A 22,942-nucleotide genomic window follows, 5' to 3' on the forward strand; every position below is an offset into this window, starting at 1 on the left:
GGAGGGTGACTCAAAGCTGGTTATTGATACGGTGCAGGGCACGAGTGGTGTTTCTTGGCGGGTGAAGAATATAATTGAGGACCTCAAAAAAAATTGCTAGGTCCTTTGATGTATGCAACTGGGGCATCCTAACAGATTGGTAGATTTGAACCTTGTTCCTACATGACCCGATCAATTCGGTCAGGCACTCGTCATCTATTTTCATTGTTCAACTCTTTGACAGCACGAAAAACCATTGTTCAACTCTTTGACAACATGACAAACCAAAAGCTCTGCCCTCCCCTCTATCTATCCAAGGGATGGAAGGGCAGAGGCCTTTGGTGACCCCTCCAGTCAAGAATTTGGGCCTCACAATCACTAGCGAATATGCTTTTCTCTCATGCCTTTCTTCGTTCATGGTTCGATATTCTGGTGTCCTAGGCGTAGAGGAACCACACCAATCCATCCCGAACTTGGTGGTTAAACTCTACTGCGGTGACAATACTGTAGGGGAGGTCCTGCGGAAAAATAACTCGATACCAGGATGATAAAAAGCTTAACACCTCTCATTCTTATTACTTTTTCAATATGAAAAAAAAATTGAAAATGAAAATGTCGTCTTATTCAAAACCCCAATCCAATTATGAAATCCCTTCTCTCCTACTTCACACCTCGGAACGCACCGTTTTTATATAGAGAGAGGTGCTTTCACATCTCCTTAACTGGAAACGGCTGAGTACATCTCTTGGTCTCATGTGTTCTGTGAAGCAATGTTTGTGGTAAACACTATCACGGATGCAGGTTTTTAGCATGCAAACCTTCATATTTGGGATAGATCTTTACCGTTTGTTGCTTGTAGAGCTCTGCTTTTTTATTGTATTGGAACTGGGTATACTCAGAGAACTTCTCTTTAATCTATTGTTCTTGTTCATCAAAGATAAAAATATATATATATATATAAAATAAAATAATAGAAGTTCGAAACTTGTTTCTATTTTTTTTTTTTTTTTTTAATTCTCAATTAACATGTTTCTCGTTTGACTGATTAATGTTTTGTTCAACAATAAAAGATGAGAAGAGTTTTGAGAGCTGGAGAAATACCTTAAAATGATTCTAGGTGTATTTAGAAATTTCTTAATTTTTTCTAAGACCTAATATAGAAATTGTCATTGCATAACAGAATAAATATGTCATTTAATGTTAAATTTTAATGGTAGATTCATTCAACGTTATGTTATGGGAGGTGCTAATAAAAACAAAGAAAACTAATGAGTTTTAACGATAAATACAAAATAAAGGATAAAATGAATAATATCAAGTTTGATTTTTTAATGTAAAAATATAATTTTTCGTTAAAATGAGCAGTACCACTAGTTTCTCGTTAAAACTCTTAATAAATAAAAAAGCTTTTATTACTTATTGATCAACTAAAAGGGAAAAATAAGAAAGCGCTTTCCGAAGTAGGAACACAGGAAGAATGGCGAGCTCGACCGGAGGTGGAAACAGCAGAGGGAATACAGCAAAAGCCTTGGTATCTGATCAGATATCTCAGGCCGTACAGTCCACTTCCAACCTCCTCCACCTCATGCAGCAATCATCTCCTTCCCAGGCATACCACTCCTACTCTCTCTTTATTTTCTATTTCTCAGTTTCTCTATCACAATATCTATGCGGCAGAGGATAGTAAGCTTCAGTGGGCAATGGTTTAATTAATTTATGGGTCTCTCTTTTAATTTTTTTTTCGAAAATTAAACCAATTTGGCTTACTGTGTTTTGGTTAGATTTTGGGAAGGGTGCTGATTTGGTCGGCTTACTGGGTCTCCCTTTTATTGTTACTTTTCTTCTGAACTTGGTTATCCCATATACTGGTGCTGATTTGATCGGGAAAAATAAGATTAGTCAAGCAAAAAAGGGGAAATATATTTGTAAAAATGAAATTTTGGAGGAGATTTTTCGTGGCCCAGGTGGTTTACCTCAAAGATTGTACAATTTTGGAGGCAGAAATGTTATGAAAAACTATGTGTAAGAAGGAAAGCGGTCATTGATATGTATCTGGATACAAAAAACTAGAATTGGCTACAAAATAATGCCCAAATTATCAGATATGCCCTTCCTCCTGAAGGATTGTGAAACCGATACAAATAGTTGGCCAATCTGTAAAATAATGAAATGGTTAGTTAGAATGTGCAGAAAATGCAAGAGTTTCCGGGGGCCGGTTATTAATGATAGATTTTTGTGGAACAGGGCAGGAATGGGGTACATCCCAGAGAAAATTATCAGATGCGCCCTTCCTCATGAAAGATTGTGAAACTGATACGAATATTTGATGGATCAATAAAAGAATGAAATGCTTATTTACAATGTGCTTTTCCAGAGTCCGGTTCATTAGGATAGATTTTGGTGAAACAGGACAGGGATGGGTACATAAAAGTAGGTTTTTTAGAATGTAATCTGAATTTTCTTGCTTTTGAAGATGAGTGTTAATGTTTTGTTTTGTGGTGAGGGGTAGGGCCTTAAAAATGAACACATTGGGATGGAAGATGGGAGTGGAGGTGCACTGTTAATTGATTTGTGCTTTTGGCATGGTTCATATTTCACAGTTTTTGTAATTTTTGAATTATCCTTGGCTATCAACTTATCAACAACAACAACAAAGCCTTTTCCCACTACGTGGGGTCGGTTGTATGAATCCTAGAATGCCATTGCGCTCGGTTGGCTATCAACTTATCAATGAGATTAATCTCGTGAAGGGTTTCTCCTTCCATGTTCCCAAACATGAAATGTAACTATAACTATACATCATGATGCAATGAGAAGTAGTCATTCTCATCCTTAATTTTCATCTTATCATCTGGATACAGTAGTTACTTTGAACAATACTGGAAAAGGCTTACTACCATGCAGTATGTGGTGATAGCCATGGTACGACTTTGCCTTATTGGCCTACTGCACATGGTTATATTTCTGATTTCTTATATTCTGCAGGCCCAACTGATAAAGCTTCCAAAGAACCTTTTGGTCAAAACATCTACAATTAAGAATACTGGACAGGTAATTTGATTACTTTCACCAAGATGATACTGACGGTTAAGTCTAAACATTCAAGGTAAATTTCATTTTCCTCTCCTTTGTATGCAGTTGTTGGGGCAGATGCCTCGAGTGATTTCATCCCTCGATGCATATATGGAAAACGGGTTACAAAGGTTGTGCACTAAAACTCATGTAGGCTTTATTTGGGAAAACCTTTTATAGCATGCAGTTATATACACCAAACCCTTGCCTGAAGCATCTCCTGTTTCATCAGAAAGAGAAGTATATATAGCTAACAGTTCTGAATCTTGTGTCGTGTCATCAAATGTTTTTGTTGGTATTTCTCCTCTTAAGAAATAAGGAAATACCAAACCAAATTTTGGACATGCATCAATGTGACTTTGGAAGATGAATGGTTGTGCGCATCCTGTTTGTCTGTTGAGACTATTTATAATCCACTTGGTCATACGGCAATATGACTTCGCAAGATGGTGGGCTTTGACACCAAAATCTTGATAACTGATTTGATAAATGAGCTGCACTTTTTGAAATTTTTTTCATCCCAGTGGCCGCAATTGAAATGATGGAATGCAACATATTGCATTTTATGGGTAGTGATTGTATACCAAAACCATAATTTTAACAGTGTTGGTTTGAAGTGTTCCCCATATCTTTCCACTAGTAACAATGTGCATGGCATCTCCGTTCTTGCACCCTTTGCCTGATGTATTTGTAATTTTTGCAGTGTTCCTCATCTGCAAACTGTAATCCAGTTACTTGAAAACATGGAAAGCTGCCAACTTAGTTCTCTATCTCAAGCTCATGTCCTTCAAGAGGTTAAAATCTCCCCTTCTCTCTTTGCGTTAATACCTTTTCCGTTTTGGTTTGAGTGAAGCATAATAATTTTTTTCAAGGTTAGCAAATATTTTCTACCGAAATTTGTTCCATAAAATCCGTCAGTATTTAGTTTAGTCTATTCATTGCATAAGAACTGGATGCCATGTCCTTTTTTCAACTTCCATACTATTCTCCTCCCAGGAGCATGAGGTGGAAAACGCAAAAGTGGGCTAACATTCCCAACTGTGTACCAATGTTGCTTTACATTGGCTAACATTGGAAAGAAACATTCGGAGTTCTTGTTCAGAATGGTCAGAGTAAATTATATGTGATCTCAATGTACGTAAACACGCAATAGGATTGTGGCAGTAGATTCAACATGAAGTAATTTTCTTCCTTTTTATTAACATAAAGTCGAAAGAAACCACTTTGCTTGAGCAAATGTGATCTGTTACTCTTGAATCTTTTGAATTTCAATTTTATTCCTGCATAAGATGTTCAATAGATATTAGTTTCGTAGTTAGTTGCTCATCCGTCTAGTTAACCCCGTTATAATCCTATATCCGACAAGTCTACGATGCCAAACTACTGCACACCTTCGAAGAAACTGATTTATACTTTCAGGGTCCCTAGCTTGTTGCTATTCCTTTATCCTGGTTTTTGGTGCTTCTGTCCTGTAAGTACTTTGTGAGGCGCGCAATGTGCATTATAATGTCATGTGTAGAAGCATCCCTATATACCATAACTGGAACCACATTCCCTGTGCCTTTCACTTCTTTCTATCTGATTTAAATGACCAAGATTGGTTTACCAACTTAATCGTAGTAATGGTGCTCCTTACCGGACTAAGAACAGTAAGGCGGCAATGGCTGAAAAGACGATCTCTACTATTATAAAGTCAGACTGTCCCTAGTTAAATTCACTAAGGTCCTCCAAAATTATGTTTTACCGAAAATACAACCGCTTTTAACTTCACTAATTGACTTTGTCAATTTGATGCCTGATGCAATGTTTTAGTTTCTGTTTTGTTTGGAATGCTTGGATTTTGGTTAAAGAATATCAATGAATGTCCTTAGTTTCATAGTTATATTTCTTCATGTCCATCCATACAATAACAACCAAGCCTTATTCCACTCAGAGGAGTCAGCTGTATAAATCTTAGAACGTCACTACGCTCTGCTTTGGGCCAAATCTTCCGTTAGTTCCAAGTACGCCATATCTTTTCTTATAGTCTCTTTTAGTCTTCCTAGGTCTTTCTCCGTCTCCCTCCGTTTCCCTTCATCTTATAGTCGCATCTTCTAACTGGAGCACCTGTAAGTTTTCGGTTCACGTGTCTGCATCTGTAAGTTTTCGATTCACGTGTCCAAACCATCTTAACCGATTTTTTCTCATCTTATAACTTTGCCTATGTAAGTTTATATTCCGATGCCGGTCCCAGGATAAAGGAGGAGAGGGAATATGAATCCTTCATGTCCTTCCATATTCTTCAATAATTGCATTGGTGCATTGACAAGGTTTTAGTGTTAGATTCTGTCTAACCAGTTTATTTACATTAAATGTCTATTTCCCTGACTCAATGATGAAAATAGATACAAAAAAGGGGTCAAAATTTCATTGTAGTCGACAACTACGTATGACTAAGACCTGCAAGCTCAACTTGATTCCGAACGGCTTCGCACTCTCGAGTCCCGTGATCTCTCCCTTTCCAATGTCGGAACATGTTTCACGTTCGAATCCTCCCTCTCCCGTTAATCCGAAAACAAAATACTTGTAGAGATTGGAATTTAAGTGCAGAACATATATTCAGAACAAACTCACAACAGTCATCAGTTTTATTGTACTTATCAATTGAAATTTTGTGATTGTATCCGCTCGTGTTCGTATTCCCCTTTTCATGGTTGGAAAAAAAATTGTTACTGCTTACTAGTTTTGGCTTAAAGCCGTTTAACATATCGTACGTAAAGCGTACAAACAGCCTTCACTCATTGACCTGAGATTGAGCCACTGTAGTATCAAAGGATTTCTTCCTGACCAAAAGGCAAGTGATCTTCGAAGTCTGGCCGTGAGAGTTGTCGATTGTGCACAGAACAAGGTCGGGCCGGTGAAGCATGAGATTCAAGTGATCCTTTCCGATTACCAGTGCAGTTGCATCAAGAAGAACATGCCATGAGTTCCGGTGTGCTTCCGAAACCCAATGTAGCGAGTGATGAACCCCGTTTACGTAAGCTGGATAGGAGAACAACCCTTTGAGCTTGTGTTTACTTTTCTTCCTGAAATACTGGCTTAGTTGTGAACCTTTGATCCTCAAATCTAACCAAGTCTCTGGTGCCAAAATCACTTTGGCTTCCTTGTAACCAGCAAAATCCTTAATGCAGTCTTGTTCGCCGATAATGGTCATGTAGTGGTTTCCGCGATAGAATGGGTAGCTCTCCGCCACCAATACCATGGCGTCCCTGTAGGTTGGGGTGAAGAGAACAAGGTACTCATCATCGGTCAATCCGCAGTGCTTCAAGACCTTGTTTCGAGCTTGTATCTCGGGGATTGAGATGAAACTTCCTGGGAAGGAGCATTTCGTGGTGAGGATATCAAGCAACCTTGATGGCTCCAGCTGAGTCCTGTCCAAGTCGGGAAGGTTGCTTCCGGCGAATTGTGTCGAGGACTCCCTCGGTGACTTCAAGCTACCCCCTGGTGACTTCCTCTTGTCATCGGGCATGGTCTCGGCAGATTCTTCGATGACGCAAATACTGGAGAGATCAAACTGTTCTCCTTCAACAAGGCCAGCATATTGTGGGTACTTTGCTAACACGTACTGTTCGACATATTCCCTTTCTGTTGGTGTAATAGGGCCTGACCATCTGAGCTCTAGACCATCACCATGGAGGGTTGATATGGCCTCGGCTACAATGTGTGCAGGAATCATATTATGTGCTTTCTGTTGCAAGTTTAACCAAACAAATCCAATCAGATACATATTTCCTTTAGACATCTCAAATCAAACATATACAAGAATATACTGTCTCTACAGTGCGATTAACTGCACTTTTAAAGTCAACCATATCGTTCGTATAGCGGCAACTATAAAGTCAATGTATCGATAATATATCCGTATTTTAAAACCCTTTAGTTAACCGTACTGTAGAAAAATTCGAAAAGATATGCTTTGTGAGAGTTCAAAGTTTATGTACCTTAATAACCATACTTCTTGGTCTGCCTTCATCTATGTGTGGTTTGTGTATAGAAGCAAAAAGGGATTTCTTGCATTGACCTTCTCCTTCCATCATGGCCTACATTTGTTTTGTTGTCATATTGCCATTAAAATTGTTAAAAACTTTAAAATACATACATATTTAACACTTAATTAAGAAGATGATCTGGATTATCAATATTTACCCCAGAGCCTGCATGTGAAACAATTTTACCAGTGTTCCTCCCCATGCTATATGAATCAATTTTCACCACTGCTCATTAGACCCAGAAGACATCGAAGTTTTGAAATAAGAAGACAATATTAGGAGCACAAAGTTTTGTATGAAAAAACGAACTTGGCTACAATACATTCATGTACTTAGTACAAACACCGATTAATGATCAAAACACCACAAAATCTCTATTGACAGAAAGATTTAAGAAATGAAAGAATCTACGGCAAGGACAATACAAGAAAGAAGATCAAGGTATTCATTGGGTACTAAGAAACTAGGACAAATTAACCCACTAAGAAATGGACAAGCAGAACTCACTGAAAATTAATTAGATGAAAAATAATGAATGAATCCCTAAACTGTCTCCATTTCAATGGTTCAGATCACCTCAAAATTCACTTAAAATAGAAAATTAATTTTACCAATGATTTAATTCATACAAGTCCAAGTATGATACCATGATCAAAAACACCAAAAACAATGAAGCATGTTACCCTTATTTTCCAATTCAACAGTGCAAATCTAGATTTGAAAAAGCGCCAAAGCTAGTGTTTTTCAAACTCTTAGGGTTGTTTGGTATTCTATTTGAATCCAATTTTTTAAACTTAAAAATAATTTTCTAGTTTTAGGCCTTAAAAACTTGTTTGGTATAACTATTTTCAAAAATTGAACTCAAGACTAACTCAAAAATATAGTTTATTATCTAAAAACATAAAAAGTGAGTTTTTAGAGTTTTTAAACTTAAACTCACTCCTTTCTTTTCTCTCCCTCCTCCCCTCTCACTCCAAATCTATCTCTCTCTCTTTTCTTCTTTCTCTCTCCTCTTTTTTTTTTTTTTTTTTGTTTTTTTTTAACCTTTCTCGTCTCTCCTCCAATCTATTCTCTTTATTCTTGCGGTTCTTTCTCTCACTCCTCTTCCTCTCTATCTCATCCGATCCTCTCTCTTATTTCTCCTTCCTTCAATCATCTCTTCCTTTCTTTCCTCCTCCCTCCTCTTTCTACCTTTCCTGCGACCCCTCTTGTTAGATCTCTTTGTTTAGTTTAAGTCGTAAGATTTAAAACCAATCAAGTTTTTTAGTCTAAAAAAATTGTTTTCCTTAAGAAATGTTTTAATAAGGGATAAAAAATTTCAAATACGAAACAGACCCTGAATTAGTTTCTCGTCCGTACTAATCTCTTTGTTTTTGTCCCTCAATTTTTTATTCAATCGCAAGAATAAAAACTGGAGATGCGCATAAGGAGAAAGAAAGAAGTCCAAGCCGAAAACACACAAAATCCAGATGGCAAAAGTCTTAATTCATACGTTTTTATCAGTTCAATGAACCACTAAAACCCACAAACCCTAAATAGAAAAAAGTCTTAATCCACAACAGAAAACATAGATATAGTAAAGAGGTGTTAGTTCATACCTTTTTGCTAGGTTGACAACCCTTCTCTTAAACCTACAGAATTGGAGCAAGCTGAGCTCTGTGAGTTTGGGGGATTAGAGAGGTTGAAAAGTGAGCTTATACTTTTGAACCACTCTTCTGATGATTCTTCTGACCAAACCACACCACCTGTTGCTCATTGCTCAACATTCTCTGACATTCTCTTGCTCAAAAGGGTACGACCCAAAACTGTATCTACTAATTCCAGAAATAACCGAAATACAATCTCCTTAAATATAATTTTTCTCTCAGTATCTATTGTAATTGTAAACAAATTGTCAAAAGACAGAGAGATATATGCACAGATGCCGTATGGAGATGCCGTGTTTAAGAGATTACAAATGGACAAACTCAAAACTTAATTAGTCTTAATAATTATTTTATTATGCAAATTGAGATTAAAATAACAAATACATGTATATATGCCTTTCATCTCTGTGTCCGTGGTGCTGCCTGATTGGAAGAATGCAGTGGGAAATTGTATAGAAAAAGATGAGGTGCCGTACACCGACCTATATTTCAGTTTCAGAATGCATTTTTTTAGGGTTTGTTACAATCTGCACATAACGTCTCTGCCTCTAAAGTGATTAGAATAATGAGTTATTAAGAGTTTAAAACAATATTTCTATTTATTTAATTATTTCGCAATGGTTGAAGTTTACGATATGAAGCTTCCGTGAAGGTCTTTGTTGAAAGGGACTAGAGACTAGACAGAGCCTTCACTGGTTTGGTGAGAAATTTTCAGCACAGAGAAAGGTGATGGGTCAAATCCTAGTTGTTGGTATGAAAGTTTCAAGAAATTGAAAAATAGAAATTGATGTCAAACGGTTCACAAAATAAGGGAAAAAAATGATTTTCTCTTTGGGTTATTAATCATGTGATCACGTTTGTGTAGTACGATTTGGCAACTTAAACAACATCTTGGAGAGTAAACCCTAGATGTAGTAGCTGGTTATTAAGTTTCCTTCTTACGAATCTAGAATAATAGAAAACGGAGAAGTGATCAGTTAGTTCTCCGGATAGCCAAAAGTGAAGCGTAGACCTCATCATGCCATGCTTTAACGTGTTTGAAACGTGTGAAATGACTTGGAAATAAAAAATTAATGTTCACAGAGTACCCAACCTTAGTCATTCATTGGGAAATACTGCGTGTTGAACACGAGCTATATTATTCATCCGAAAGCATGGATTCCCATAACTTAATCCACATTTGGCACCCAATTTCAACACGGTTGTGTTGACCCTAAAAACTACCAAGCATATGTGGCACACAGACTGAGTAATTAATAAGCTAACTACGTCCTTCGGTTGTGTGCGGGGCGTGCCAACTCATCGGCCAATCTCGGCCGGGGAGTAAAATGTGTTGATGTGGCGTTGGGCGCGTTGCTGACTTCTTAATATTGCGACTGAGACCGAGGAAGGAACACGTCTCGGCCTTCGGGTTCTAAAGCCTAAAGACAAGGCTGCTAATTCTGCAAAGTTCACAAATCGTCGGCGCCAAGTTTGGTCTCGGTAATTATATTCATGAGAGTATAAGTACACAATGGCAGATCCAGGATTTTAAACTCGGGGGGTCCCAATAATAAAGATCAAAAAATTTATAAATAAAAATAACATTGAAAAGTTAAATACAATATATTTGATTCAAAAATCATGTGCAAAACAACATTACAAGCTATAAAATCCTAATTCAAACGTCCACAACGAGGTTTCATAGTCTGAAAATGTTCCATGATAGCTTCATTACCAATACATGAAAAACATCTTTCTCAGCGTAAACAACTAAGCTGTCACTCAACCATTGATCTCCCATTTTGTTGCAAAGTGGACCCTTAATGATATTCATAGTGGAAAATGCCCTCTCCACTGAAGCAGTTGCAACCAGTAAAACCAAAGCCAACTGAACAAGCAAATATACATATGCAAATGTTCGATGCAACCCTTTCTCCACCATTTTCTTAGCAAGCTCGTTAATCCCCCGCAATTAAGAAAAATCATTATCAGAACGCACAAAATGAATGTAAATATCAAGTTGATCTTGAAGTGCTGATCTATCTTGATCTGTGAAATCTTTAGGATACATTTGAGCAAGGCGAACAAGCTTCTCTTTATCAAAAGCTACAAATGAATCATTCGGACTCAAACATGCCAAGCAAATAAGCAATTCGGTATTACCTTCAGCGAAGCGATCATCTAATTATGTAAGTTGGAAATCAATGATCTCAAAAAAGAGCTTCACTTTGTAATGATGACGATTGGTCTTTCTTGGAGTAATGTAATTATAATATAAGATTGGGTGGGATTAGAAATTTAGGGTTTTGGGTGAATATAAGAAAGCTGGGGATTAGGGGGAAAAGCAAAGGAACGGAACGGGGGAAAGGAAAAGGACTCTTGGGAAAGATGGCCCATGTAGGGCTAGCCATATAGAATAAGGGACAATTGACAGACGGTACCGTTTGTCTCATTAGTTTTTAACCAAAAAAAAAATTTAAACAAATTGGCCAAAACACTGCGTTTTGGACCAACTTTTTAAAAAAACCATGTTTTCTTTCTTTTCCCCTGCAGCCCCGCTGTCTTCTTCTCTGTTGCAAGTTGCAACCTGCAGCACAGACCTCATGTTCTCGTTGAGGGGTCTCTCAGAAAATTTCTAACAGCATTTTAGGATCGCCAAGGGGTCCTGGGACCTCCCAGATCCCTCTGTGAATCCGCCTCTGTAAGTACATTGAACTGGTACCAGACTATATAGACACAAGCACTCAAAAGAGATAAATGTCTTGATGGTAAATGCGGTTCAGCCGTCAGAACTCTAAAATGTACTTGCGAATATCCAATCATAAAATAAAACTCGGCTTTCAATGTGCCGAGCCTAGTAACTTGGTAACACCTCACTTCGCCGAAAAGGCTGATGAGATGACCTTTTCCAACAAGGACTCGAAAATCCTTGTCGATCGAGACTTGGATATTATCCAATTGGCCTTGAAGCAGTGATGTCTATCCAAACTAAAGGTGCTCCTCGATCGGCTGATTCTACGGCTCAAGTGTTGTCTATCCAAACTGAAGATGTCGCCGGTTGCCTTCACAGTGTTGTTTATCCAAACTGAAGATGTGTTGACGGGAAGAAAGGGGAAGGGGATAAAATCTCAAAGGTTGCTGAGAAGCTTTGCGCATGGCAATTTGTGTGTCGATTTTGAAGGGCTTGAATGATGCACTCCCTTCTCTATTTATAGTAGCGCACCCCCTTCATGGCCGAACTAGAACTGCACTCGGATTAGAACTCCTCAACCCAATCTGATTAGGTTTCGGCCAATGCTAACCCCAATAGAACTTTGAACCAAGCTCCTTAATGATCCAGGTTCATCTCCTAATTTTAAGCATCTTTAGCTTTAAGACTCCTTATTGCACTAGGGTTCGACAACCTCACCCTTATCTAAACCAAACCTCCTCGCAACGGGATTTGGCCGACCTTGACTGAACGGCCCATGACAAGATTCTAGATGAATGTTACTGGCCGAGGACGATTATAAGCTCGACTCAAAATATTATTTTGGGCCCAAACAGGTTGATGTAAATAATTTTAGCCGTTCAAGTTTAATTAGACAACTTCAACTTAAGAAAGAAAATGACATAGCAGAAGTTACATATGAAAGGGATTACAAGTAGTGGAAGCCTTTAAAGGAATGGATCCCAATTTTTCAAAAAAAATGGGGACATCCTCTTAACCGTTAGATTTGACTTTAATGAAATCATGTCGTTGAGATTCTGTGGCCTGTGATTTAATCTCAGGCACATAATTTCATTAAAGTCAAATCTAATGGTCAAGAGGGTGTCCCCATTTTTTTTTGAAAAATGAGGATTCCTTCCCTTAAAGGGCATGTACAAGTCGTCACTCTTAATAAGTTTCTAGAACACTAGAGAATTAAGAAAAGCACTCGAATTTTGATAAATAATATAATAAGATATTTACAATACAACCCTAAAGTTGTTTATATAGTCTTAGGAAAAACCCTAGATGCAAAAGGAAACAAACGGGAAAATTACAAAATTCCGGACCTTCAAACTTAAAAGCCGTTTTTAACCGTTCAAACGTTGTAAGATACTAAAATCCATCTTTTGCCGTGTCGAAGCTGCAAGTTGCATCCGTCTATTCAATCTCTTTCCGGAAATGTATCACGAATCTAAATCGGACACAGAAAACCTAAGAACAGTATTCACTGCAGAAGCTACTAGCCCGAACTCGCAGGTCGAATCAGCCGTTCCAGCCCATCGTTAGAAAACAGTATAAAGAACTGTATGCAGATCCTGTCCACAGGTCGTAGTTTAATATAGTAATATACAAAGATTGCAAACATCAAATGAATAAACAAAACAAAGTTGTCCCCGGGAAGGCGACACGAGAGTTGGATATTTTTTTTTTCATATTTTTAAGACCCTCCTCCATCCATGCTCCATCAACCTAATATTGATTATTTACGTACAGTAAATGTTGTTGGAAAGATAAACAAAAAGATAATATTTCATGAATAACCATGATTAGGCAACAGCTCGTCGCTCTTATCTTATTAACTAAACAATAGTCTCCTGCAGAATAGCAACACAAGCATACAACAGCTGCTGCTGGTTTGAGTAAGATCCGTACAGACTTAACACAGTTGGCTCTTCTCGTAATTGTCAGTTTAATTACTTTTTATTAGATAGGATATATAGAAGCATTTTAATTTTTTTTTAAACGATATTATCTACACTAAGAAGTGGGAGAGTGGATAAAGCCTTACCATTGCTAGCAGTATTGTGGTTTAAATTCGCTTTTGCCGACAATCGAATGTAAGACCTCTCTTATATGTGGAAAGGAATATCACTAAACCGTAGTATTAAGTAACGCATTTTAATATTTAAAGTTTAAATATTAACCAAACTCATGTTAATACTACTCTTTCTTTTAAAATTTAGGTTGCAGATAATTAGATTTGTTGTGCGTTCAAGCAGGAGTTAGATAATGTAAGACAGCAAGTCTCGCAAGGACCGAACATATCAACATAATTTTCATTTTCTAATTTAGATATGGAAGTGGTAATGAAACAATAACCTAAATCTCAGTAGGACGCATTATGTGTTTGAATGTTCTAAGAAACTAGGGCTGTTTGGTATCCGCAAAAAATTGGGAGGTCAACAAAAGATTTCGCAGGGGTGGAAGTTAACGGGTTAGATTGCATGTAACACATAATAAACATGAGATTTAAGTGGTTGACTTATAATTAGGCTACATCTACTTGTTGGGAGCTTGGACCCGGCCGTCTCCCCCTTCTTCTGGCTGCCTTCTATTTGTAAGCCAATTTTTAGACAACCCTTTGTGGGATGTGGCCTTTGCTTGACCATCCTTCATTTGAGAGATTGTGCTCCCTTCCAAGTCTACCTCAAGAAGACTTCTTTGTGTAGTGCTAAGCCATGGTGATATAGCCTCCTCCAAGCCACTAAATAAATATCTCACGTCTTAGTATAAATAACTCTCCATCTAATGGTGATAGAGCCATGAGTCAACAGATCCTCCATCTAACGGTGACCTAGTCTATAGTCAACAAGTCTTTCCTCATTCGTGATGCTCACAAGGATGCGAAAAAGCTTCCTTGATTTAGGGATTTTCATGTGCAAAAGCGATGGCAACAACAATATCTTTCTTGGATCCAATTGTTAGTTTTCAAAAATGATAAATGTATCTAAACTGCTTAATACTCATTAGTTTGAAAAACAAAACAAAAAATTAGATCATAGAAGATACCTAAGAAACCCTAAAACAGAGAATTATGACCTCGTTGATCAAGTTACTTTGTTGAAAGACAAAATTAAGCATGATTGAAACTACTCCGTGAAAAGTTGATATCATCTCAATCTCAGAAAGCACAAGTACTTTCATGAAAATATCTTAAACTCATCCAAAAATAACTCTGCCAAAAGCAAATAACTCTACAAACCCGTCTTCCTTACCCGCCGACGCCTCCCTTTGGTCGAGGTCAGTGACACCCATCTCTGCCCGTCTTCTTCCCTATTCACCCTCTTCTCTCTTGTGCCTACTTTATTATATCCCTTCTTTTATATTTTTGGTCTAAAGCTTGCGCCTCAGTTAACTGGTCTCATATTTGGCTTCTATGGTTTTTTGTCACCGCAAATCCAACCAGCTACCTCTGCTACTTAGGTCATCTCTGTCAAGGATCTCCTTTAACGGAAAAAACATATAAAAAGTTATTCAAGTTCATGATCCTAAGGTGAAGAAATTATTACGCAATACTGTATTACAACGTTATATGTGATACTCCCGTTTAAAATTTGACACGTGGACTATTTTATCGGATTTATAATTTATTTTAGGAATAAAAGAAATTTTAATTCTTGAAAAATAAAAAAACCCAGCGACCACCATCGTCATTGATAGGATTTTTATCATCTACAAAAGTAGGGATAAAAACAGATGAAATACTTGCAAGAATACAAGGCTATTGTAGTATAGATGCTCATGCAAGGTCGTTCTCCTCAAAGACTATTTGGATAATTTATGTAGAAACAATTCCTAATTAAATACTTAAAATTAAAAATTGAGAAAAGAGATTCTGAAATTGGGTAATATTAAAAAACGAATTTCAATTAAAAACTAATATGACAAAAGAAACGAGTTTTAAATACCAATTTATAAAAGCACTAGGGTTCCACCATCACCTAGCAATCCTATGTATTTTTACCAATTACTTATGATCTACACATGCCACTTTGAAGGTTAGGTTTTCCTAATTTATATTCTACTTGGAACCTCCAACATAGAACGTATATCTGACATGCAACCCATCTGGACGTTCGGATCGAATCTGAACATGAAAGACTCATTATGCTTTATGAAAACCCTTTGAAAAACCATGCAACCCTTAAGACGTGGTGTTCATCTTAAGTGAAATTACAATTATTAATCACAAGAAGTCAGCGTCAATTTCAGGGAACCTTTCGACCAAAATTGCATCAAATTACTTTTCTAAAGATCCTAATGGTGATCAAGCATTAAGACAATTAGATAGTTTTAATCACGGTGATCAATAATTCAAAGTATGCATGCAATCGATCATAAGCAATTAAATAAAAATCACATATTCATGCTAAGGCTTAAGGCTTCACCCTAGCAAAAGTAATTAGTTACGCATATTCATAATTGAAACCATAGAAAATATTATTAAGAATAAAAGGAATGAAAACACCTTAAAGTAGAAAATCTCCAAGAACCCTAGTCAAGTTCTCTGTCTCCAAAGTAGCATAAAATAAAGTGTCCCAAGATTAAGAACGGCAAAGCAATATATTTGCTAAGCCATCACACAAACCCTGAAACATAGGTCTCTTATTCCAACTAGGAAACTAAATAATAATAAAATATCTTAGAAAATAAAACCCTAATTAAACTAGGATAATCTGCCAAGTACTTGTCCAGCCACGTTTTAGCCTCAAATCTCCTTCGAATCCGGCCCATAATAGCTTGTTTTAAAGATAAGAACGTTCTGAACACATCTCCAGAAGGCCACGAACCCATCCGAGGTCATCTTGGGCTCCAAAAACGCAAGTTAAGACCAAAACGTCACTATTCCAGCACTGCGTATCGCTCCTTTATTTTATCGCCAGAAGATCATCGCTTGGTAGAAAAATATGATATTTTGATACCATCAAGCAAAGTGACTCACAGTCGTCCTCCAACTAGAATTACTCCAAAATTCATCCATATGGTCCTGTTTTGCTCTAGAGGAAGTCGAAAATCCTATATTGAAAATACAATTCAAAGTATCAAAATTCTTCTAGAATATTAACCAAAATATACTAAGAATAGGGTAAAATATATAATATGAAATTGACTCATCAGTCCTCTCCTCCGAAAATTTAATGCTGGATTTTTAATATTTTTTAAGTATTTAATTTATTTTTAATTCTTAAAATAAATTATAAACCTAGCTGTGATAAATGGTCCCTGTGTCAAATTTTAAACAAGAGTATCACGAATGACGTGGTAGCACAATATTACCTAATAGTTTCTCCCTAAAGTGAAACTAGTTTGGAAAGTAAAGAGAGTCGCACGTGCTTGGTTGCACACTCACATTCAACCCGTCTCCACTGGTGTTCGGACAATATCGATTTAGGGCTCGGGTTTTTGAGTTTACCGTGTTTGGGCCTGAACTCTTTGTTGTATTGGGCCTTTTTCACTGACCCAAAATAAAAGGAAACCAAAAGTAAGCACGTAAACATTACAAAACCCGACCATTTCGTCTTACTCCTCCCTCTTCGACATCTCTCTCTAACTCGTGTTTGGGCCTGAACTCTTTGTTGTATTGGGCCTTTTTCACTGGCCCAAAATAAAAGGAAACCAAAATTAAGCACGTAAACATTACAAAACCCGACCATTTCGTCTTACTCCTCCCTCTTCGACATCTCTCTCTCTCTCTCTCTCTCTCTCTCCCCCCTCGTCTCCCAATTTGCTCAGAGAAAATGGACGCCATCGACTCGGTGGTGGATCCGCTCCGAGAGTTCTCCAAGGACAGCATTCGCCTCGTCAAGCGCTGCCACAAGCCCGATCGCAAAGGTAATTCAGTATTCGGGTCGGATCTGTGTTTTCTCAGAAGTTATATTCTTTGATATGCATGTGTAATTGATGAGATTTGATGGTTGATTGTCGTGTAGAATTCTCCAAGGTCGCGCTCCGGACAGCGATCGGGTTCGTCGTGATGGGTTTCGTCGGGTTCTTCGTGAAGCTGATCTTCATCCCCATCAACAACATCATCGTCGGATCTGTTTAGGTATTTATTGTATCTAATCAATTGCATTGATTGGTTTGCTTGATCGATTTATGATTTGATTAGGTTGTTTATTAGTTGGAAATCGGATTAATTTGACTTTGGTAATTGTTGTTTGTTCAATTTTATAAACGAATCGAAAGTTTCGATGAGGAACGTAGTGGTTGAGTGCCATATAGATACTTGGTTTTTCTTCTATGACAATTTAGTTGAAATGGTTCTTTAATGTTGAGATTTTTATTACTCTTTGTTTAGCTGTGTGCATTGTTCTTGGTTTTGAGTGTTTCACCCCATTATGATTATTTTACTGGTTTGGGACGGATAGCTGTTTCGCGTTGCATCGTGATATTTGGTAGAAATGGATGTGGTGAATCTGGTGATATGATCTAAATTGGGAGATATGCTTGTGGCACGATTGATTAGTTCAAGTTCTGGTGTTACCCTGTTGGTCTATTATTCTGCCTTATGTATCTTAGGAAATTGATGTCGAATCAAGGACAGTTAACAGAAATGTTGATGTACAAAATTGGTCCAATGTTCTTGTATCTTGAATTTATTCATATGTAATAATATATGTAGACTAGCAAGTTGGTTAGGAGTATTTGAAACATATTTCTTATCTTTCGATGTAGAATCGTATGTGGATTGGGGACTGATTTTGTTTTCCCGTGTGGTTGCAGGTCATGCTGAAAATCAAGTTAGACGGATGATAGGTGCAGCAAACCTTAAGAAAGCATTAGCTTTTAGTTCTCATATGCTCCTTGTTTCTGTAAGACCATGATACATTCACTTTCTATTTTTGGATGTTTGGGACCTTGTCTCTTTCTCGTTTAATCAAAAATTTTGTTGTTCTGGATTCGTTTACTTGCTTGATGATTGTCATTGTACTTTTTAACCAATAAAATGTCGGAGGGATGATAGTGGCTAAAACAATGGGGAAATGTTGAATGGGATGGGCTCGAACGATGGATTCAGTAGCACATTAGTCATGAAGTTTATACAGTACGAATTCATACTGTATGGCTGTTTTTCCTGTTCGACCGCGTTCCATGATAAAGATGCACTACGATTACCACACCACTAATGCACTCGAAGTGTGATTCAGCCGTTTCATTTCGTGATGTTGGTATACCGTGCAGTACATGCGTAGCGTTCGTGTTGCCCTTACAGTTGAGGTTAAGTCTAAGTTTTTTATCGTCGCTCGTAAGTGAGAGGTTTTGTGTTTAATTTTTGCCAGAGGTAAATTTGGACCATATTTTTGCGAGCCCTAATTCTTAAATATAGCACAACAAAAATTTAATTTGTAAAATTCCTTTGGTCAAGCTACTTAGTAATACGATCAAGTGGTATTCCTCTTCATTTGTAACCGAGAGGTCTTATGTTTAATTCTTGCTAAAATCGAATTTAAATCATATTATTACTAGTTTATTATTAGGTTAAGCCCACAATCTTTCCTTTAGTATAAAATAATAATAATAATAATAATAATAAATAAAATTTTCCTTTTGTCCGTGATGCTCTTTATACCTGTATCCTATCCCATCCGGTCTACCAAACAGGCTCTGCGAGTCAGCAAAAATGGTGTGGTCATCAGGACAAATATTGGGTTGGTTCTTTGTCTCGTCCTGTTAATTTTTCAATTTTTTTAGGGGACTATAGATAAGATGCTCTATAGGAGACTTCAACAACCATATACTTGTTGTTGATCCGTCTGTCATCTTCTGTTAGTCATTTATGTATAGAATCGAGGGTAGTTTTGTGCTTTGCCCCTAAAACTCGAGTTTAATCGCACTTTTTGTAAGTGACACTGCAAACCCATAAACTCGAGTCTTAGGCCCACAGCCAAAAAAAATACACTCTAACTCGAATCAGTTTAGTAGATGCAATCATGTCTATGCATCACAGTGCAAGTTCCATCCCCACTTTCAACTCACCAAAAAAAGTTGATTATCAGTCACAAACTTTAAGCTAAAAATTATTCCAAGTTAAATAAGAGATGCCAAAACTTAACAGACACAGCTGGTTCAAGCTAATACTAGCACATAAACTAAAAACTTTTACATACACCTCTAAATTACACTCTTACGAATGAAAAACAGACGCTGCGCAGCCCGCAACTTCAATAACTTGATCTCCCATCGCCCTCCGTTATCACATCTTTGAAAGCACCGCCGCTCGGAATCATAGGCAGGACATGCTCTTGATGGGGCACTATTACATCCAACAAGTATGGACCAGGAGTGTCCAACATTTTTTGAATTGCTGCTTTCAGATCTTCCTTCTTTGTCACACGGGCAGCCGGTATCCCACAAGCATCTGCAAACTTGAGCATATTTGGGAATATCTCCGACTCATTTGCCGGGTTCCCCAAGTAAGTATGAGCCCTGTTTGCCTTGTAGAAGCGGTCCTCCCATTGCACAACCATACCCAAATGCTGGTTATTCAACAGCATTATCTTGACTGGTAGTTTCTCCACACTGATCGTTGCCAATTCCTGGACATTCATAAGGAAACTTCCATCACCGTCAATGTCAATGACAACAGAATCCGGGTTTGCAACAGCAGCCCCGATAGCAGCAGGCAATCCGAAGCCCATAGCTCCTAATCCCCCTGATGTCAACCACTGCCGAGGCCGCTTGTACTTGTAAAACTGAGCTGCCCACATTTGATGCTGTCCAACACCAGTGCTTATAATCGCATTCCCATCAGTTAACTCATCAAGAACCTGAATGGCATTCTGAGGAGAAATGGAGTCCCCAAAAGTCTTAAAACCCAATGGGAACTTCACTTTCTCCTCTTTCAGCTCCGCCCTCCAAGCTGAAAAATCAAGCTTAACCTTGCTCTCTTTCTGCTCCAATATCCTATTCAACCCTTCCAGTGCCGATTTTACATCAGCACAAACCGACACATGAGGCTGCTTATTCTTTCCAATCTCCGCCGAGTCAATATCAATGTGAACAATCTTAGCCCGGCTAGCAAATGCCTCCAACTTCCCGGTAACCCGGTCATCAAACCTCACCCCAAATGCAAGCAGCAAATCAGACTTATCCACAGCATAATTAGCATAAACAGTGCCATGCATTCCAAGCATTTGGAGTGACAGTTCTTCGTCATTGCACGGGTATGCCCCGAGACCCATCAAAGTACTAGCCACGGGGATCCCCGTGAGCTCCACGAACCGCCTCAACTCCTCACTGGAGTTCAAACACCCTCCACCAACATACAAAACCGGTTTCTTGGACTCGGACACCAACCTCACAATCTGCTCCAAGTGACCCTCATTGGGGGACTTGGGCAACCTAGACATGTACCCAGGTAACTTAATGGGTTGATCCCAATTGGGAACCACAAGCTGTTGTTGCACATCTTTGGGTATATCAATCAAAACCGGGCCAGGTCGACCGGAGGTAGCTAAGAAAAAGGCCTCCCTAACAACCCTAGGAATGTCCTCCACATCAAGAACAAGATAATTGTGCTTAGTGATTGACCTTGTTACCTCAACAATTGGGGTCTCCTGGAAGGCGTCAGTGCCTATCATTCTCCGGGGTACTTGGCCGGTGATTGCCACCACCGGTATGCTGTCCATGAGCGCGTCGGCGAGGCCACTAACCAAGTTCGTTGCGCCGGGGCCGGAGGTTGCAATGCACACGCCGGGACGACCCGACGCGCGGGCGTAGCCTTCAGCTGCGAACACCCCGCCTTGCTCATGGCGCGGGAGGACGTTGCGGATGGAAGAAGAGCGCGTGAGAGCCTGGTGGATCTCCATTGATGCGCCGCCAGGGTAGGCAAAGACGTCGGTGACGCCTTGGCGCTCGAGCGCCTCAACGAGGACATCGGCGCCTTTTCTGGGCTCGTCAGGGGCAAATCGGGAGATTGGGGCCTCTGGGTCTAGAGGGTTGGTGGTGGTGGTGGCGGTTGTGATTGTGGTATCGGTTTTGGGGGAGAGGGAGCTGGAGATCCGGAGGTGGCGGAAGGGAGAGGGTTTTTGGGGAAGAGGAGAGAAGGGGGGGTTGAATCTGGAAATGGGGTGGTAGGATTTGGCTGAGGAAGAGAAAGGGGAGGGTTTTGAGAAGGAGTAAGAGGAGGGTGGAGCAATGGCCGCCATTGTTGGAGAAGCTGAGCTTGAGAGTGAAATGATAGTTTCAGTAGTGGCTGCTAGAGCAGGGAGACTCGTGGCCAAGGGATTCGTATCGTAGTTTCGCACTTATATTTCCTTTCAAAGGGAACGTCTATTTACATTTTCGTCCCCTTGTTTGGTCCAATTTATGATTCCATTTCTCTTCTGATAAGGAAAAAATGAATTACACGACAATTTTATCATTTTATATCTCCTTTATTTATAGTTGTTAAATTGAATACATCAAATGAAATTAAAAATTAAAAATAAACAAAAAGATATGTGAAATTAAAAAGAGTGCGTGAAAATCATCTTTTGATTCTTAAATCCTTTTTGTCTCAAATAAGCTCCTAATTTGTTCTTTTTAATTCTTAAAATGTGTTTAGTTATGACGATTAGTGACAAAATTTGAATTACCATTTAGTGAAAGACTACAAATTACAACCCTCAATTTTCCCGTAAAATTAAAAATACTTGTTTGTCTTTTAATGTATGATCAAATAAAACTACCAAGAGGATTTCTTCGAATCTCAAACCATGAATATCATAATTTGCGTAAAAAATACTGAAAGGAGAAAATTTGCTAAATCATGTACATGATTGTATGTCATAAACCCTCCCTCTTTTTATCTCTAAATTTTTTATAGGCGACTCTCTCTCTCTCTCTCTCTCTAAATTCCTAACAACTAAGGAGGTCGCAATTCATTTTTATCTTAAAGTAGTTACGTGTAAGTGTTGACATCACAGCACCGAATGGAGAAAAAGCAAAGTAGACTAGCGTCCAAGGATCTAGACATGTCCGTTGAGTATATTGAACGCTGCAGCACAGATACAATAGCCTAAATTACCACATAACCCATTGACATAAGCACACGGTTTCGACTTAGGAGGAAGAAGTTGCGAGTGCTCAAAGCAATATAGCATTTTGGTCTTTTTGTAAAATGTTATAAAAAGGAGAGAAATATAAGGGCATGTTTGTTATCCTGCTTAAAAATTTAAATTGGTCTTGAAACTAACTTTTAAGAACATTTCTTAGAAACAGTTTTTTTTAGGTTTCAAAAACGTGTTTGGCATTGAACTTAAAAACTATTTTTGATTCTAAAAATTTGACAACTTGTTTGGTTTAACTCTTAAAAACAACATTTTTTTTTCAATTATGTATTTGTTTTAAGATATACAAAACATATGAAATTAAACCTTAAACATACTATTTTGATATTCATGTGCTAATACAACACATATATGCTCGGTGATCAAATTAAACTTCAAGTCTTAGACAATAAATATTACATTAAAACATTCTAGAAAACCAATAAACTTTGA

General features: G+C 38.2%; 4 protein-coding genes across 5 annotated transcripts; 2 read left to right on the forward strand and 2 right to left on the reverse strand.

Annotated features, from left to right (window-relative positions):
* The first annotated feature begins 1,394 nt into the window (after positions 1-1,394).
* On the forward strand, positions 1,395-4,339 carry TOM2B (tobamovirus multiplication 2B). Its single transcript, XM_068450408.2, has 5 exons — positions 1,395-1,588; positions 2,965-3,030; positions 3,118-3,182; positions 3,755-3,845; positions 4,048-4,339. The coding sequence occupies exons 1-5, from the start codon at positions 1,457-1,459 to the stop codon at positions 4,078-4,080; spliced, it is 387 nt and encodes a 128-aa protein (XP_068306509.2). The 5' UTR covers positions 1,395-1,456; the 3' UTR covers positions 4,081-4,339.
* Positions 4,340-5,648: 1,309 nt separating this feature from the next.
* On the reverse strand, positions 5,649-9,269 carry LOC137709858 (uncharacterized). Of its 2 annotated transcripts, XM_088696019.1 has the most exons (4): positions 8,678-9,269; positions 7,237-7,304; positions 7,032-7,130; positions 5,649-6,778 (listed from the first exon to the last, which is right to left on the reverse strand). In XM_088696019.1, the coding sequence occupies exons 2-4, from the start codon at positions 7,279-7,281 to the stop codon at positions 5,825-5,827; spliced, it is 1,098 nt and encodes a 365-aa protein (XP_088552145.1). In that variant the 5' UTR covers positions 7,282-7,304; positions 8,678-9,269; the 3' UTR covers positions 5,649-5,824. The 2 variants fall into 2 exon arrangements, with proteins under 2 accessions (XP_088552145.1, XP_068304940.2); XM_068448839.2 differs by lacking the exon at positions 7,237-7,304.
* Positions 9,270-17,120: 7,851 nt separating this feature from the next.
* LOC137711120 (protein transport protein Sec61 subunit gamma) lies at positions 17,121-18,360 on the forward strand. The gene is made up of 3 exons (XM_068450326.2): positions 17,121-17,291; positions 17,390-17,505; positions 18,183-18,360. Exons 1-2 carry the CDS (start codon positions 17,198-17,200, stop codon positions 17,503-17,505), a joined length of 210 nt encoding a protein of 69 aa, XP_068306427.1. The 5' UTR covers positions 17,121-17,197; the 3' UTR covers positions 18,183-18,360.
* Positions 18,361-19,464: 1,104 nt separating this feature from the next.
* On the reverse strand, positions 19,465-21,806 carry LOC137710339 (acetolactate synthase 3, chloroplastic). Its single transcript, XM_068449289.2, has one exon. It carries the CDS (start codon positions 21,605-21,607, stop codon positions 19,622-19,624), a length of 1,986 nt encoding a protein of 661 aa, XP_068305390.1. The 5' UTR covers positions 21,608-21,806; the 3' UTR covers positions 19,465-19,621.
* Between the last annotated feature and the right edge of the window lie 1,136 nt (positions 21,807-22,942).

Source organism: Pyrus communis, chromosome 6, assembly GCF_041283825.1.
Source record: "Pyrus communis isolate YQ-2024b chromosome 6, ASM4128382v1, whole genome shotgun sequence".
NCBI classification, from domain to species: Eukaryota; Viridiplantae; Streptophyta; class Magnoliopsida; order Rosales; family Rosaceae; genus Pyrus; species Pyrus communis.